This window comes from Mustela lutreola, chromosome 6, assembly GCF_030435805.1.
Source record: "Mustela lutreola isolate mMusLut2 chromosome 6, mMusLut2.pri, whole genome shotgun sequence".
NCBI lineage: Eukaryota > Metazoa > Chordata > Mammalia > Carnivora > Mustelidae > Mustela > Mustela lutreola.
The window spans coordinates 105301357-105320504 of record NC_081295.1 but is presented as its reverse complement, the minus strand read 5'-3'; the positions used below and the strand labels follow the sequence as shown (position 1 = coordinate 105320504).

Genomic DNA, 19148 nt, shown 5'->3' with positions numbered 1-19148 from the left:
AGATCACAAGTAGGCAGAGAGGCAGGCAGAGAGAGAGAGGAGAAAGCAGGCTCCCCGCTGAGCAGAGAGCCTGATGCAGGGCTCGATCCCAGGACCCTGAGATCATGACCTGAGCCAAAGGCAGTGGCTTAACCCACTGAGCCACCCAGGCGCCCTTTGTCCATTCAGTTTTTATCCTTTGAAATTTAGTGGAACAACTACAAGTTTACTGGGGAGGGGAGTCAGGAAGAGTAAAACATAATTAACATTATGTTACTATTTTAAATGAATTTTGCTTCCATGAATATCCTAGACAAATGCAAATCTGGTTGCAAAATGAACTGGGTTTGAATCCCAACTTTGCTGAAGCAACTTGAGGTTTTTGAAACTCAGTTTCCTAGTCTCAGTTGTGAATAATGTGCAAGGTTATTGTGAGATTAAGAGATGTTAGGCATCAACTTCCTGGCACTCATTAGCAAAGTGTATAGATCAGGTACTGATTGGCTCTGCTTCTGTGTTGAATTAATCAGGCCACAGTAGTCGCTTGGGTACAGTACTACAAAAAATCTGATCTAACAGTACCATGTTGTTGGTTAAGCTGAGGAGATATAGCTCATGCAGAATGAATGCCAACATAATGCTTAGCTGCCAGCCCTTTAATGGACTTCTGTTGACTAAAATGAGGCAGCAAATGACAGAGAAAATGCAGGTACAAAGGCAGATGACAGCCTGGGCCAGTGGGCACATAGGCTGGGAGATACGCCCTGGTTTTGCATACATTAATGGAGAACAGGTAACCTTTACACTGTTTCTCAAAAAATAGCTAGAAAGTGCTTGTTTTCTTTTCTTTTTTTTTTTTTTAAGATTTTGTTTATTTGAGAGAGATCTAGAGAGAGAAAGCATGCACAAGCTGGGGGAAAGGGACAAGGAAGAGCGTGAGAGAAGCAGACTCCCCACCGATCAGGAAGCCCAGTGGGGAACTCGATCCCAGGACCCTGGGATCATGACCTGAGCCGAAGGCAGATGCTTAACAGACTGAACCACCCAGGTGTCCCGAAAGTTCTTGTTTTCTTAAAGAAGAGTGATAATCTTTCTTTTATTATCTGCAAAATATTACTCATCAGACACAAAAACAATCCTTTTCTTCCTCAATATAGTAGTGTATACTCAAACTTTAAGGCATTTCTGTAACTTCTTTTCAGGGGTTTAGCATTTTCATTTAGCTGATTAAAATCCATTGTAGATGATAATTATGCCAGCTTTTTAGAAAAATCATTCAAACACAAAAATGATTTTAAAATCTTTAAATGGCTTGTACCAGATTTTTATTTCTCAAAGGGTTTCTACTTATGGAAAATTTGCTTAGATTATGCCCTTTTGTCACAATCTCAGTAAATGTTAAGTCAATGCAAAATGGGTGGATTTGTATTTCTAAAAATAACCTCTTTCACAGGAAGAAGAATTAAGGAAGAGTGGGGAAGCCAAATATGCCCACTTGAGTGATGAACTTCATGTATTAATTGAAGTGTTTGCTCCACCTGGGGAAGCTTATTCACGAATGAGTCACGCATTGGAAGAGATTAAAAAATTCCTGGTTCCCGTAAGTGTCTTTCATTTTTCACAAAGATGTTTCTCATAACTTTTTTTTTAAGTGCACCTTTGATCGTCACTGACTTTTTAGATAGAGAGTCATGTGGCAAACTAGTTATTTGTGGAGTTGATAAGAAGGTAAAATAAAATAGGTTACATCAAACGATTAGCACAGGACCTGGCATGTTGCCACATACCCAAGGTTTGACCGTGTCCTCCATACATCACTAGTTCACAGTCAGGAAGAAAACGACACATAAACACATTGACACATAAACACAAATATGTAATTGAAGTAGTGTGCTTTTCTCTTGTGTCTGAATCCCTTGGTAGTTGACATGTATTCTTGGTAATTATTCATTAATAGAGAAAGCATTTGCAGGTACAATGGGAGGGGGAAAGAGATTAGATATGTAATATTTGCAACAAGACAATAACGTTACTTGAAAATATCAAATGTACTGTTATGTGACATTATGCCAGGTGCAGGCTCATTATAAAACATAATGTAAAATAATCAATATTAATAGAGCCAGACAATTGTTGACATCAAACAAAAATTGGAAAAATAAACTCTTAGCACTCTATGAGAGCAACAGAGATCGTTCATTTAGTAATGCAGCAAATTCAGGGCCGCATATTGGGTAGAATTCTCTACTGATTTTCTAAGAAATAGAGGAAGGTTAAATGAATGAAGCTTTTATAACAGTTGACAATTTAGCATTCTAGGAAGAGGTCATTCAAACAGAATTGGCGCTGGGGCTTAGAGCTGGGAATAAGATAATTGGAAGAGAATGCTGAGTCTGGTTTTCTGGAGTGCCTGGGCAGAGGAGCAAGAGAGTAGCTAAGATTAATCTGTTCAATGAAGAAACACTGTAGATTTCTAAAGTAAGCAATAAACTCAGAGGAAATGGTAGGTAAGATTCATTGATTGGCAATGATTTTGAGAATGGGAAAAGGAAAAACAAAACAAAACAAAACAAAACAGAATTTCAGAACATAAAAGCATCAAAATCTAGCCACATAATGTATTGATGTGCCCAGCTTAAAAATTTCTGTCAAGACAAGGTTATGGAGCAGTCCCATACCACACTGATTATTTCCTAACTTTATATGCACACGGAATTTCTGCACAATTTATTTTTTGGTGCTTATCAGAACACCTTCCTAAATAGATCCAATATTTCATAAGCGTGAGGATGTTATATTCTCTCTTTCTTTTGCCTCCAAACTAAATGCCTCGTGCTGTTGGGTAAGCAGTTTTACTATACTTAGATCAGGCCTCTAGTGATATAGGTGGTGTAGAAAAAGACTAGGACTACCTACATTACTAATTCATTTCATGCCTGTAGACAAATAAGTTCTCAGGGCTTCAGCTTCTTTAAAAAGAAGATAATTATAACTGATTGACCTCTGTCACAGTTATTGTGAATATTAAATAGCATAATGTATATGAAAGGACATAGAAAATTATCAAGCAATACTTAAATGGATGCTTTTAATCTATTTTATTGTTATAGTAGATAGAATCTTGGAATGACTTCTTGAGGTTAAATATGTATACTATATGTACACTATATAATTGCTACATATATATTGGATCTAAGTTGTGGGCTAGGTTAATCCCGTTTTATTATAAATGCCAGTGATACATCTCCCCTATTTCTAGACCTTGTGATACGTGTAATTATTTCATGTGTAACTTCTCCACGGAACTATAGACCCCATGAGGACAGAGCTGGCAGTGCCTCTTGTATTCCCATCATTTAGCATCGTGCATGGCGCAATAATTATTTGTTTGGGAGTCTGACTGATGGAATGGTAGATTAATAGGCACCAAGAGTGATGCAGAGATATAACACAGCTACTTGGGTCAAGTTGAAAGCATAGTATCCCAAAATTAAGATGCTTTATATATACCCATCTGGCTGAGAAAGGAAAATCTCACATTGACCCATATAACCTGTTCCTGCCCACCTCTGGGAATCTTCTCTCTACCTGACCCACTACTCCCCCTCTCTGCTCCAGACATGCGGCCTTTCTGCTCATCTCACACTCCAGACTCTCCAGGCTCACTTCTCACTGAGGGTCTTTAAAGATTCTTCGCCGAAATACTGACAGCTGTCATTTAGGTTGCTGCTCATGTTAGCAACGCAGGAAATTCCTCCCTGATCACACCGTCTAAAGTCACCTCCCTACATTTGTACAAGCCTATTGTATTTTGCTCACAATATCACTGGCCCCTTAATTAACACTCCAGTTTACTGTCTTCTCATGCTTTGGCCCTCTTCACTTACTTAATTTTCCTCATAGCTTTTATAACCTGTTCTATATCTACACACATAAAATACATATTACTTATTCATTTATTGTTGGTTTTCCTGCTAAAATATAATGTCATGAGGGTGAGCATTATTGTCTAGTTTTACTGCTTGATTCCTTGTTTTGAACTATGCCAGACACATGGGAACATGTAATAAATATTTTTTATATGGGTGAATAAATGATTGAATGAATAAGTTTTTGTTCTCTTTTAAAATTTTTTTTAAAGATTTATTTATTTTGGTGAGAGAGGGAGCATACCAGTGTGGAGAGGGGCAGGGGAAAAGGGGGGAAAGAGAGAAGAAGTCCTCTCACTGAGCCTGGAGCCCAAGGCAGATCTTGATCTCACAACCCTGAGATCTCAACCTGAGCCAGAACAGAGAGTCAGACTGACTTAACCATGCAGATGCCCCTGAATAAGCTTTTTAAAAAATAAATAGGGGCACCTGGGTTGCACAGTCAGTTAAACCTCCAACTCTTAGTTTCAGCTCATGTTGTGATCTCAGGGTTGTGAGATCAAGCCCCAGGTTGGGCTAAGTGTGGAGTCCGCTTAAGAATCTCTCTCCCTGGGGCACCTGGGTGGCTCAGTGGGTTAAGCCTCTGCCTTCTGCTCAGGTCATGATCCCAGCATCCTGGGATCTAGCCCCGCATCGGGCTCTCTGCTCAGCAGGGAGCCTGCTTCCCCCTATCTCTCTGCCTGCCTCTCTGCCTACTTGTGATCTCTCTCTCTCTCTGTCAAATAAATAAAATCTTAAAAAAAAAAAAAAAAAAAGATTCTCTCTCCCTCCCCCTCTGCCCTCCCCACCCATGATCCACCCCCCAACTCATGCTTTCACTCTCAATAAATCAGTAAACAAATAATTAAAGAAATATCCTGATATCTCTCAATGTTGTATTGGCTAATTATACAATCGGTAGAAGTCCTACTTGATAAATTTTTCCCATTTGCCTTATTTGCCTCAGCACCAAGCAAAGGACTTCATCTTTCTCTGGAACCACAGGGAGCAAACATGAACTGCCAGTTCTTCTTTTATTATGAAAAATTACTTGGTGATCCAAGTTTCTTTTGACATTCAATATTAAAGTCTATAGAAACGCTAACATATCAGGACATTAAAATTTACAAATACGATAGGTGAAGAATTTATAGCCAGTAAGAGGTATGCTAGAATGATATAGAAAGCTAATGGAGAATAAGACTACCATCTAATTCCTCTACAAAACAGAGTGTCTTTCCATGGTCACAGTTTTTATCCAGCATGTATCCAACGTGCCCTATGTCTGGAGGTTGTAGTTGTTCGAGACTGCTAACTTCGGAACATACAACATGTCATGAAATGTCTGAATGCTGTAAGCTGTTGGAAAGCAACACTGTTTTAGTACTTTGAATGAATTGTTAAGGGCAAAAGAATTATTATTACCTAGGGAGAAAATTTCTAACTTGCTGGTCTCTCCATCCAGTTACTACGGTCTTATCAAAACAAGTAGGGTGGCATGTCAATAAAACATCAATACATTGAATTCTCCTAATTTTTAATCTCTAATAGTTAGAGCAGATTCTCTATTAAAGTTTTCATTTATTGCTAATTTGTCTTACAAATACAGATTAAGCCTATTAAATCATTTGACAAATAGTGACAAAAAGGATTTAAAATCCAAAACTAATATATGTTTAGATAATGGTAAAGGCTTTCACTTTCCTTTATCGTCTGTAAAGGAGTAAACAAATGTCATTATTATCATTATTATATTTTATAATACTCCTTTCTCTTATAGTTCAGGCACTAAGCATGCCATCTATGGTTGCACAGATCGCCTCCTACACAATGCTAGGGAACAACATTTACATTGTAGTTTATGAATGAGACCCCCTGGGATCCCTGAGTACAACTTCCCTTTTTCCAAACCCTTGTCAGCAGATTACTTTAAAATAATGACACTGTATTTCATATTTCTACGGGCTAACTCTCACCTTCAATTAGGTTGAGCTAGTAAATTATATGAATGCTTAATAATTAGCTCATGATCGAAGCACAATACGCTGTCTCAGAATTTATGAGTTAGTTGTTGACAGAATTAAGAGATTACAGTATTCATTTCTACCAAGCCCTGTCATGGCCCCAGAATCTTTCTCATCATAGTATGCTACACAGAACTAGAATATTATCAGAGTTGACAGAATCTGAAAAGTGCTTGTCATACCGGGATAGGTCTCTAATGATCATCGCTAGAGGCTTTAGCACTTAAAGAAAAGGCATTTTATATATATACACATAGGTAATATTCAACATAGAATACAGCATATTGTACATTAGTAAGAGAATACAATACATTAACATAACTCAACACAGAAAAAAAAAGCATAATTCTATATTATTTCTTTCCTACATCAGATTGGATGTGCGTCTTGGTGACAGCAGTGATGCTTGAAATGGGGCAATTAGGGCATATTATATCATTTCAGGTTTGGGATTAGAAACCTGTTTAGGAAACCTCTCAGGAGTGTGCTATGGAAGAAAAGTAAATGCTTTTCCTCTTTAGAGTAAAAGCAAAGAGAGGACATTCTTGCCTTCTCTTTCTCAAAGACTGTCATCCTAGCTCTGAAATGGGAAAATGACATGATCATTATTAGCAATCACACAGGGAAGTAGATACAAGGAAAATAGAAAAGGAAAGCAGAGTATTTTCAGTCTAGGAGATGGAATATCTAGACTTTCATACACTGAAAAAATTTTTTATAAAGTTTTGAAAGATTATAAATATAAGAACATATTCCTGAAATTCATGTTATAATTTGATAAGAAGTAAAAATTTGGTCAGAGCATTTTTTGCAAGTGAATATGAAGGGAAAACAATGTATTAAATAAAAACCCCACCAGCCAGCAAAAGTAATGATAATTGGTGCAAGACCTATAGACAAGGTGGAAAATGCAGATACATTCTGGGGAGCAGGTGGCCGGAGTTCAGCATGTACGGCAACAGCATCTTACAGGCAAGGTAATGATCAGCAATAGCTTAAAAATAATAAAGTTCAATGTAGAGAGAGAAACAGAATCCATAACCTGGATATCATTCCCTCACTGCTGTGGTTGTTGTTAAAATGTTGCCAAGAGTTTCCTCAAATTCCTTCAAAACAATTGATTCTCTTTTCTTTCTCATAATTAACCATATTCTAATGGTGTGGTAACTAATAGCACTAAGCAAAAAGCCACATGTATTCATGTAATTATTACTTGCTCAGAAATGCTTCCTGCATTGCTATAGTTCTAGAATAATATTCTGATTGTATTTGGAGACATTTGTAATCAACTCACATTGAGTATTTCTTCTTATCTGATAAGTTGTAATAGATAATACAGACCTATGACTTAGGAAATAATTACAATTATTACTTATTCTTAGAAAATAGCTAATAATAATGATTATCATAATTAATTAGAATAACATTAATTATAATAATATATAATTAATTAGAATACCACTGTAATAATATAATTTTTATTATTGTTGTTGAGATAAAGCCACTTTAGTGACCTTAGTGACTGACTTCACCTGGAAAGCAGATAAAAAGAAGAAATGGATAACTACTGAGTTTGATTTCGTACACTCCTCACAGTACAAATAATCAAATGTTCACTTTATGAATCTAGGGCCAGGATGTGATCATCTCCTTTCTGTTTTAAGAAACAATTTATCACTAATGATTTCTGGGCTCATTTGACGTCAGGAATCCCAATTTTTCAAGGCCACTCTTTTCAGGAGTTTTTATTGCTTTTTAGTTACCCAGTATCTTTCTCCTGTTTCTTTCACCATCTGGATTTCATCTTGATGATTTACTTCTTCCCCATTAACTGGCATTAAATCACAAGAACTGCTTTTGCAATACCAAATGTAGTCATTAGCATGAAGGTTTAGCATCATTCCTAAGGTTATCTGTATTTTTAAAGATCTGTGGTTCTTAAGGATACAGGTTTGATCTTCCAGGCAAAAATCTTCACCTCTTGGAGCACCTGGCTGGCTTAGTGGAGTGTGAAATTCTTGATCTCAGGGTTGTGCTTTCAAGCTCCATGTTGGGGGTAGAGATTACTTAAAAAATAAAAATATCTTTAAAAAAATCTTCACCTCTTAATGTCTTCTGATTCAAGTATAATGGAATTCGTAGAGGATCAAATAGAAATTTTATATTGTATTCAGAACATTTACTAAATGCTAATCCTGCACTTGTACACAGGTACATAACAAACATATGCCAATACTGACCTGAAAATACTTTTATAGCTGGATGCAACTTAAGAAGACTCATGATTTGGTACATAAAAAGAATTTGGTACAAAAAAAATGAATCACAGCAGAAAAATAACTCAATGATCAGAATCTGTTAAATAAACGTATAATTTTAACCAAGTCAATAATTTAAGTAAGTAGTATCAATGGTCTAAATAATGCAAGGCAGAAGATTTGTTTATATTCAATTCAACAAATATTTCTAAACATCAAATATATGCTAGGTATGATTCTAGGAATTTGTGTTACATGCCACTGCTTGTGTATTTAATAACCTGAGAACTATCTTCAAGATTTAAAAAATAAATATTATGGAGACAGATTTAAGAGAGAAAGGGAAATGAGAGACCAGATTAGATAGTAAGGACAATATGGACAGTAGTATGACGGACCAGGCAATTTTGATCAAACGGAAAGTGTTAATTCTAGAGTCAGCAAAATCTTGTCTCCTAAGAGGGGTTCAAGGTGGCAGTGTAGGAAGATCCTGAGCTCACAACCTCCTATGGACACAAAAAATTTACCACCACATGTGGAATAATTTCCTCAGGAAAAAAAAAATCTGAAACCTGGATGACTAAGCCTTCACAGCAAAGAAGAAAAAGACTGTGTCAAAATAGACAGTAGAAGCAGAGGGAATCCTCAACAAAATATTAGCAAACCATGGTCTTCCCAGGAAAATCCCCTTCCCCTGCCTAGGCACAGCAATCCACAGTTGGGATCGCAAAAATGCAACTCTTTTCCCTGAAAAGGGAGGGGTTTATGCTCCACATCAGGTACCCAACCCTAGATTCTGATCAGGACAGATGAGCCCCCAAGAAGCCTGGCTTTGAAAATCACCAGCAATTATATCCAAGAAAACCATAGAACTGTAGGAAATGTGAGAACTCACTCTTAAAGGGCTTACACATAAACTAACTTGTCCCACAACTTAGCTTATAAACACCAGTTGGATAAGCACTTGGACCATGTGTGAAGGAGACCCACTTACTAATTTTGGGTGTCTGCTGGAGAAGCAGGAACTTGTTGGGATTCTCTCTGGGACAGAGACACTAACATTTGCCATTTTTGTGATCTCATTCTGACTTGCTAATACTAGCACTGTCAAACACTATTTTGGAAATTTCCTCTAGCCTGTTAGTGCTAAGAGACATGGTACTTTGAAATATAAACAAAATTGGCAAACTTTTAGTTAGACTCACTAAGTCACTAGATAAAATAGAGAGGACTCAAGTAAATAAAATCAGAAGTGAAAGAGGAAAATTACCACTCATATCATCATGTTGATACCAAAACTAGATGAGGGCACAACAAAAAAAAAAAAAAAAAAGAAAAGAAAAGAAAAGAAAATTATAGGCCAGTATCCCTGATGAACATAGATGTGAAAATCCTCAACAAAATATTAGCAAACCAAATTCAGTAATACATTAAAGGGATCATACACCATGATCAAATGGGATTTATTCTAGGGATGCAAGGATGTTTCAACATCTGTAAATCAATCCACATGATACACCACATTAACGACAACAAGAAAGATAAAAATCAAAATACAATTCAATGTATGCAGAAAGCACATTTATAAAATCTAACCTCCATTTACAATAAAAACTCTTAACAAAGTGGGTATAGAGGAAAAGTACGTAAACATATAATATAGGCCATATATGACAAACCCACCGCTAACATCATACTCAATGGTTGAAAAACTGAAAGATTTTCCTCTAAGATCAGGAACAAGACAAGCATACCCATTCTTGCCACTTTTATTCAACATAGTATTGGAAGCTGTACCCAGAGTAATAAGATAAGAAAGTGAAATAAGAGCTATTCAAGACAAAAAGGAAAGGTAAAACTGTTACTATTTGCAAATGACATGGTACTATATATAGAATACCCTAAAGTCTTCCCCCAAAAAAGGTGTTAGAATAAGTGAATTCAGTAAAATTGTGGGATACAAATTAAATAAACAGAAATCTGGCAGCTCTATACACTAGTAACAAACTATCAGAAAGAGAAATGAAGAAAGCAAGAAATGAAGAAATGAAGAAATCCCACTAACAGTTGCATTATAAAGAATAAATCTTAGGGTTAATTTAAACAAGAAGGTGAAAGACTATAAGACAAAGTTGAAATAAAATGAAGACACAATAAATGGAAAGATAATCTGTGCTCATGGATTAGAAGAATTAAAATGTTAAATTGTTAAAATGTCCATGCTACCTAAAGCAATATACAAATTCAGTGAAATCCCTGTCAAAATTCCAGTTGAGTTTTTCACAGAAGTAGAAAGAATTCTAAAATTTGTATGGAACCACAGAAGATTCCAATACCCAATGCAATCTTGAGAAAAAAGAACAAAGCTAGAGATATCACAGACTCCTTGATACTACAAAAGGTGTCATACTCTCTAGACTACAAAGCTAAAATAATCAAAGCAGTATGGTATTGGCATAAAAATAGATAGATCAGTGAAATAGAATTAAGAGCCCTGAAGAAAACCCACAAATGTATGGGCAATTAATTTATAACAAAAGAGCCAAGAACGTCTAATGGTGAAAAGATGATCTCTTCAACAAGTGGTACTTGGAAGACTGGACAGTCACATGCAAAAGAATGAAACTAAGTCACTGTCTTACACCATAGGCAAAAATGGATGAAAGACTTGAATATAAGACCTGCATACCTAAAATTCCTAGAAGAAAAAATAGTGATAAGCTTCTTGACATCAGTCTAAGCAATGTGGATCTGACTCCAAAGGCAAGGCTAACAAATATAAAAGTAAATGAATGGCACCGCTTCAAACTAAAAATAAAACTTACCCGCAGAAAAGGAAACCATTGTCAAAATAAAAAATCTACTAGATATTTGCAAACCATACATCTGATAAGGAGCTAATCTCCAAAGTGTGAAAGGAACTCATACAACAACAACAAAAACCCAAACAACCCTATTAAAAAACAGATGATCTGAACAGACTTTTTTCCAAAGAAGACATACTAATGGCCAGTTGACACATTAAAAGATGTCCAACATCAATAATTCTTAGGAAATTTCAAATCAAAACCATATTGAGATATGCCCTCACACCTGTTAAAATGACTATTATGAAACAGACAAGAAATAACAAATGTTGGAGAGGATGTGGAGAACAGTGAACCCTTATACACTGTTATTGGGAATGTAAATTGGTGCAGCCCCTATGGAAAACAGTAGGGAGATGTATCAAAATGTTAAGAATAGATCTACCATATGATCCAGTTACTCCACTTCTGAGTGTTTATCTAAAGAATATGAAAATACTAATTGAAAAGATATATGCACCCCCTATGTTTATTGCAACATTATTTACAATAGTGAAGGCATGGAAGTAACTTAAGTATTCATCCATGGGTGAATGGATAAAGAGAATGTGTTATATGTATATACAATGGGATATTATTCAACCATAAAGAAAAAAAAATCTTGCCTTTTGCAAAAGCATGGATAGACCTAAAGGGTATAATGCTAAGTGAAGTAAGGCAGATGGAGAAAGACAAATACCATATGATTTCACTCATGTGTGAAATCTAGAAAACAAAACAAATGAATAAATAAAATAATGCAAAAACTCACAGGTAGAACAGATTGATGGTTACCAGAGTGAAAGGACGTTGTTAGGTGGGCAAGACGTGTGAAGGAAAGAGGTCAGTTGTATGGTGATGGGTGGTAATTACACTTTGGTGGTGATCACTTTGTAACATATACAAATGTCAAATTACAGTGTTATACATCTGAAACTTACATAACATTATAGGCCAATTTTATCTCAATTAAAAAAAAAAAAAAGAAAGGAAAAATCAATTGCTGATACCACCACCATACAGATAAGAGTCAGTTATGCAGCCAGGTGGAGAAAGTTCGAAAGATAAAGGTAGAACAGGAGATCAAGGTGAAGGGGCTGTGGAGTAAAAGAGAGTGTGTTTTGATTAGTTTCTTGAAGGTGTTGATAACCCCCAGTTAAAGAGTCTACCTCATAACAATTATCTTTTAAGAAATACAAGAAAAATGTAGGGAATGGCATATTCTAAAACTGGTTATTTTTGCAAAATTATGTATTCCTGAAATATATCTTCAACTTCTGTTCTAGCAATTAGTTTTTATTTTTCAAACAGCTTATTTTGCAGCTACGTAAGATACAACGTAAGCTTATTTTTGAATTGCTCTTCTTTGATTAACTGATCTCATTTTACTTTCAGCAAGTTGCAATGGGAAATATATTGACAGTTTTCAAACCAGATATCCAAGGGACTTGGAAGGATCCCTACTCTTCTAAGAAATATATCTTCTATCTCATCTCTAATCTTTTTTCTTTTTTTTTTCCTGGGCCCTTTCTCTGTTGCACCCAGCCTCTCCACAAAGCGTGTGTAAGGATGCATATACAGGTGACCCTTGTACAATGTAGGAGTATGGACGTCAACCCCACCCTGTGTACTTGAAATTCTGTGTGTACCTTATAACTCCCCCAAAACTCAATTACTAACAGCCTACTACTATTGAAAAGAAGCCATTTCATGAGGTAGTCAATTAACACATATTTTGTATGTTTTGTATATTATATACTACATTTACAATAAAGTAAGCTAGAGAAGAGAAAAAGTTAAGAATCATAAGAAGATTAAGAATTGTTAAGAAAATCATAAAGAAGAAAAAAAATTTACAACACTGTGTCGAAAAATGCATATATAAGTGGGTTCAAACCCATGTTGCTCCAGGGTCACCTGTATAATTCCTTAAAATACAAATAGAAGTGGCTTACTGGATGGCCTGTACTGGATATGGTACAAATAGGAATTGGTTTTATTTTTCTGTCATTAGTGTTGTTCTCCCTTTCTATTCATTACCAACAGCGTGAGCAAATCACATAGCTTTCCATTCATTCTCCTATTAGAATCTTAATTTACGTAATTCAGGTTTTAAGTCCAGTTATTTCCAAATTATGATTTCAATTTCAATTCCAGTTCAAACCTCCTCCCCAAATTTACAGTTTGGGGAGTAGCAGTGGGGGAAGGAGGCACGGTCTGCTCATCCATCTCCTCCTACTTTTCCATATTCCAGCTTCTAGCGCTCCCGCTCCCAGAGCTTGTGAATGGTCTTGGCAGGTGAGTTAGGAGGTGATAAGAAATTAGAGAAATGTGGGTTCTAAAACTGGTCCTGTGGTAATCTGGTTAATTTGAAACTATTTCAGTTATTTTCCTCAGATGGGATTTATGGATAACAGACTAGAGGAATTCCTGCTGTTCCTCAAGTACCTTGTTTTCTCCCTTTCACCCGAGGGAAGTCTGGGAGGAGGTGTGTTTTCACATGCAGTCCTTTCTCTCCGTGGTGTCTTGATGGTATTCTACCATCTTCTTGCTTCCAGGGCTTCAGGTGGGCTTTGTCCTGAGTACCTAATTTCTCCTTTCTCTCTGAGAGCTAGAAGGATTATTTTACCTTGTCTTGGAGTTGAAGAATTGTACCAAAATATGCAGAGGTTGGGCCCTTTTCTTATCAACCCCGTCTGGAAATCAGTAAGCTCTTTCAATTGGCTGTGGCATTAGGTCTTCCTTTCAACAAAATGATCTCCTTGTTATTTATATATTTTCTTCTCTCTGTATTTTTCCTTTCTCTTCGTTTGAAACTCCTATGGCGCATAGCAAGTCTCCTGAATTTTTTTTTCTTCAATTGTCTTTTTCTATCAATTTGCATCCTCTCACCATTTTGCTCCTGTGTCCCAGGGGATACCTCCTCCATGGTCTTTTAAGCTACAAACGCAAAATTTAGCAGTGACGATGCTATCTTCCAGTCCCTTGAATTGTTTAGACGGAATCAAGTAGATATTGTGCTTATTTTTTTGTTTTGTTTTCCATCTTCAGAAAATACTGGAACTGTATTGTCTTAGGTATTTCTTCTGCTTTTCTGTTTAGGTTTATTTCTATCCTCTCTAACAGTTTTATTTCACTGGGCAGGTTTTCTGACTGCTCTTGCTCTCTCCAGATGTTCTTTCCATTTTTTTCTTTCTTTCTTTCTATCTTGATTAGGTAATAGCACCAGTCAGAAAGTCAACCAGTCTTCCCCACATGGACCAAAAATGTAGAACTATGCAGGCCAGAAACACTTTCCTGTTCTCCTATCTCCTTTTCACCTTCCCAGATTTGAGGGCTCAGTCATTCTGAGTCATTCTAAAGTTTTCCGTAGCTTCTCGCTGACTAGGGATTATTGGCCTCTTCAGGTGAGTCTCTGTGGCAACTTCACACTTGGATGAAGTACAGATCTTTGCAACCCATAGTCTTTCTCAAATATTCACTCTACCATTGCCCTGCTGGGGTTTTCCTGCACTGGATTTCATGTACTGTCTCAACCCACACACAGTAAAGGCCTATACCAGTTCGTCTCTTAGCTAGGTCTCTCGGAGAACTCAAAGTCTGACCTGCACATGAACTTCTGAGCATCTCCGTCTTTATTTCAGCCAAACTGCGCTACTGTGTTACAGCTGATAAAGAAGAAGAAAGCTGTATTAAGGTCACTACCTTCCTAGGATTACTAAGGTCTTCCACAATTAGTTTAATGAGTTTTCTTTATGTTCAACATATGGAGGAAAGCATCTAAAGTAACTTTATAGGTGCCAAAGATTTTAAGTTTGAACTCTGTACATCATGCGACACTTAAAAGATGAGTATTTTATTCTGTAATAAATCAGAAATTATGTATTTAAAATACAATAAAATTAAATATTTCACAAGAGAAAAAAATAATATTCCATGCATATGTACCCCTCTGAAAACTAGATAAACAGTAGTTTCCATGTTTTATATACAGATGTTGTTGAATTAATATGCACAAATATCAGTGAAGGCCTTGCCTTAATGGCAGAAATATTCAAGTAAACCTAGCTGGGAATTCAGAGCATTCATGTAAGTGATAAATGTGCCCGTAACAATTCCTATGTGCCATTAATAGCCAATCATGAGTGTAATATTAATTTTACTATGTTTTTCAATACAAACACTAAAATGCTAGTAGCATATTTCTACTCTTTTTGTTTAACTTTTGCCTGGGATTTTCTGTAAGGAAGAGATAGTGACATTTATTTAAATTCTACGACCTGCTAGGCATTCTTGTGAGTAGCTTATCGACATCATCTTTTGTTATCCTCCTAACAAGCCAGTGAATGTGTAATGCTTATTCTATAGATGAGGAGGTTGAGGTTGGGCAGGATGGCATAGCTACGTAAATAGCATGAGTAGCCTGGCGTAGCAAACCCTACCTGACTTTGAAGCCCTAGTTTTCTCACAGCAGTGCATCATTTCCACATTAGACAATAAAAGAGTGGAATGTCTAAGATTGGATCCAGTCAGACATCTGTATTTAGTTACAAAACTGTTGATAAGTGACAAACTAGATATGAATAAAACATAGAAAATATCACCTTTGTATAGCTCCATTTGGTTTTTACCATCGGATGTTTTGGGATTCTAATTCTGTATGTGTGTATGTATATACGTGTATAAAATAATCCCTTATGGTGTTTCTATGTATAGAACCAATGTGGAAATTTGTTCCTTTCCAGGGCAAACTTCTTTTGAGATTCCTGAAAATCCATTTACTCTTAGATTGCCGGCATGTTCCTGATGACCTTTGTTCCTTCACTTTCTCCTGAAGTTTGCAGTTTTAGGGCTTGGCTGCTATAATATGGAACTTTCAGTTACTCTATTAGAACAAGAATGATAGACTCTTAGAATTTTAGGAGATTCTGTTGTTTTGACTCCATCTTTGATGCAGGAGTCCACATTCTCCAACCAGTATTTATCTTTGTTTAGGTCAAAATAAATTTTGAGCACACAGATTCTTGTAATAATTTTATCCAACCTTACTGGTCCTATTGCCTGGGGCACATTGAAGGTGATACCAACCACCACCTGGTATTAGCACTCTTCTGCAAGATGAGTTACATTTTATCTTCTCTTCTCTTCCCTTCCTCGTACTAATCTACGTCTCATTTGAGAAAGTTGAAAAGCTTTAGAAAGTCATATTATAAGCAAGGGTAGATAACAGAATCAGAGTGACATTCTTCTAAAAGTGAAAAAAGGACCTCCTACAATTAGGAGGTAGATTACAATTAGCAGGTACTCTCCTTAAACCCATAAAGAAACAAGCTATAGGCAAGATGAGGTTTCAGCTAAAATTAGTCCTCATGCAAAGTACAGACATCATCTTATCCCAAACACATTTTTTATTTTTTTAAATGTATTTCTTAATTTAAATTCCAGTTAGATAACATACAGCGTAATATTAGTTTCAGTACAATATAGTAATTCGACCATTCCATACAATATGCAGTGCTCATCACAGCAAGTGCCTTCGTTAATCCCCATTACCTAATCCATCCCCCACTCACCCCCCTCCCCCAGTCACCCATCAATTTGTTCTATATAGTTAAGGGTCTGTTTCTTGGTTTTCTTCTCTTTTTTTCCCCTAGGATTGCTGTTTTGCTTCTTAAATTCCACATAAGAATGAAATCATGTAATATTTGTCTTTCTCTGACTGACTTTTTCAATTAGCATAATACTCTCTAGTCCCATCCATGTCATTGCAAATGACAAAATTTCTTTCTTTTTTATGGCTGAGTAATATTTCATTGTGTAGACCACTTCTACATCCATTCATCAGTTGGATCCTTGGTCTCTTTCCATAATTTGACTATTTTTTAAAGATTTTATTTATTTATTTGAGAGAGAGAGAGAGCACAAGCAGGGAGAGCAACAGGCAGAAGGAGAGGGAGAAGCAGTCTTCCCACTGAGCAGGGAGCCTGATGCAGGGCTTCATCCCAAGACCTTGGGATCATGACCTGAACCAACGACAGACACTTAGCTGACTGAGCCACCCAGGTGCCCCTTGACTATTGTTTTTAATGCTGCTGTAAACATTGGGGTGTATATATTCCTTCAAATTAGTATTTTTTTTTTATTCTTTGGCTAAATACCTCTTAGTACAATTCTTAGATCATAAAGTAGTTCCATTTCTAATTTTTTTTTTTTTTAACCATGGCTGGATATTTGTATTTTACTTTCTTTTCTTTTCTTTTCTTTCTTCTTCTTCTTTTTTTTTATACATTTCTAGAGCTGCAGAACAACACAAATAGTGAAACAAGTACCTATATTCCTATTACCCAGATTTAAAACTTCTAACATTTTATCTTACCTACTTACCTTTGTTTGTGTTTTTCTTTCTTTCTTTCTTTCTTTCTTTTTTTTTTTTTCTGGTAGTTATTTTTAAGAAATATAATATTACCAGCCTCCCATGGAACAACTCAAAAACACATTTAACTTTTTGAGGAATCTCCATACTGCCAAATACATTTTTAAGTATGAAACATACCTACTGTGTAAGAAATAAATAAAAGACCATGTGTAAGAAATATTCTTCACTTAGAGAAGTATACTGAATTATTAGAATTAACACTAAGCTAGTAATTGCACAAGTTTCTGATACAAGGAGAGCAACCCTTTAGAACTTAGATGCCCTAACAACAATACAACAAAACACAGGTCATACCCATACGAATGATAATGTCAATATTAAGTCAAAGAATCAACTTGAAGTTCGATGAGCAAAGATATTCTTTTTCCAAAAATTCAACCTTGTTACCCTGGAATTAAACCCAACCCATTTTGTCACAGGAAACATTTTCTGTGTTAAAGCGTTTATCCCCATGCCTATATAGACAAATTTTTTAAATTATAGATCTGTAAGGAGTTTTTAATCTCAGGGCAATTAATAAGTTTCCAAGGCAATTTAAATTTTGATGGTTATGAAGAAAATAATTGAAAATACTTCATTTTTGCCGATTCCCTAAAGCATTTTCAAAGCTGTGGGGTTCCAAAGAGGGTAGTTTGAAAATTACTGGTGTAATCCAACTCTCATTTTACCAATGAGAATACCAAAGACCAGCATGATTACCTGAGTTATCCAAGGTCAGGCAGGAAAAGATGAATAGGTCAGATGCCTCCTTATCAGGAAAATTATCAAAATAAGAAGGCCCAACTGCTAAAGATCTCTGATGTTCTGTTGAGGATGAAATAAGTCATGTACAGATGATGATCGTTGTGTGGTTAACATTAGGCTTTTCGATGTAGTGAACTCTGGACTTACTACCTTTCAGTAAGCATTTACCAACATTATTTTTAATGGCATGGCAGGCATAGTTTTCCCTTCCCATTCTTAGATACTCACTAATTCGGTAGTATCTTCATAAGTCTATTCTACTTGGGGACCTCTTCCTTGCTTTCACTTTCTTATTTTTATGGCACAAATGCATTATACTCTTAGTGAAAGAATTTGCTGTTGTTTTTAAACATAGGTAAAGAACTGTGACAGAGCTTTTATGGTAGGACTAGAAACATTAAAATAACATATTTTGAAATTATACATTGCCAGACACTCTAAGAAATATTCTTTCATCTAAGAGCAAGCTGATGCCTCCTTACATTATAATGTGGTCATTCTCACAGTTAGTAGTAATGGTTAATAAGGCAACATATTAAGATATATTTAGAAAGTACACTGCAAAAGGAAAACAAAAAAAGGACTGACACAATAATGAATATATGGTATTGGCTATTCTCAGAAATAAAAGCAAAATACCATTGGAAATTACCTCTTTGGAACTTCAGGGTCCTCTTGCTTGGGTAATGAGGTTATAGGTTTAAGTAATATTCCGTACACTGTGGAGAGAATGGTTCTACTTTAGTTAGACCCTTCTGGTTAAAGTGAAAAGTGATTTACTCAGATGAGATTTTATATATACACATAAGTGGAGGGAAGGGGTGTCATAATAAAATATCATATATATTTTTAATATTCATATTGTATTATAATAATTATTATGTTAACTAGCTATACACACACATCTCTGTGTGTCTGTTCACTTCTCAACTTCTTCCCAACTGCCGCTCTCC

The 19148-nt window shown here is 35.9% G+C and overlaps 1 protein-coding gene across 6 annotated transcripts in view; it reads left to right on the top strand.

Moving 5' to 3' along the window:
• Positions 1–19148, top strand: part of KHDRBS2 (KH RNA binding domain containing, signal transduction associated 2) — a 636352-nt gene that overhangs the window by 318116 nt on the left and 299088 nt on the right. For all 6 annotated transcript variants that reach the window (XR_009354772.1, XR_009354769.1, XR_009354770.1 and 3 more), the window contains exon 4: positions 1433–1579. Coding sequence is in view for 2 of the 6 variants with exons in the window: in XM_059178344.1 (XP_059034327.1) it covers positions 1433–1579 (147 nt within the window). In the remaining 4 variants the exon portion in view is untranslated. The remainder of the gene's footprint in view (positions 1–1432; positions 1580–19148) is intronic.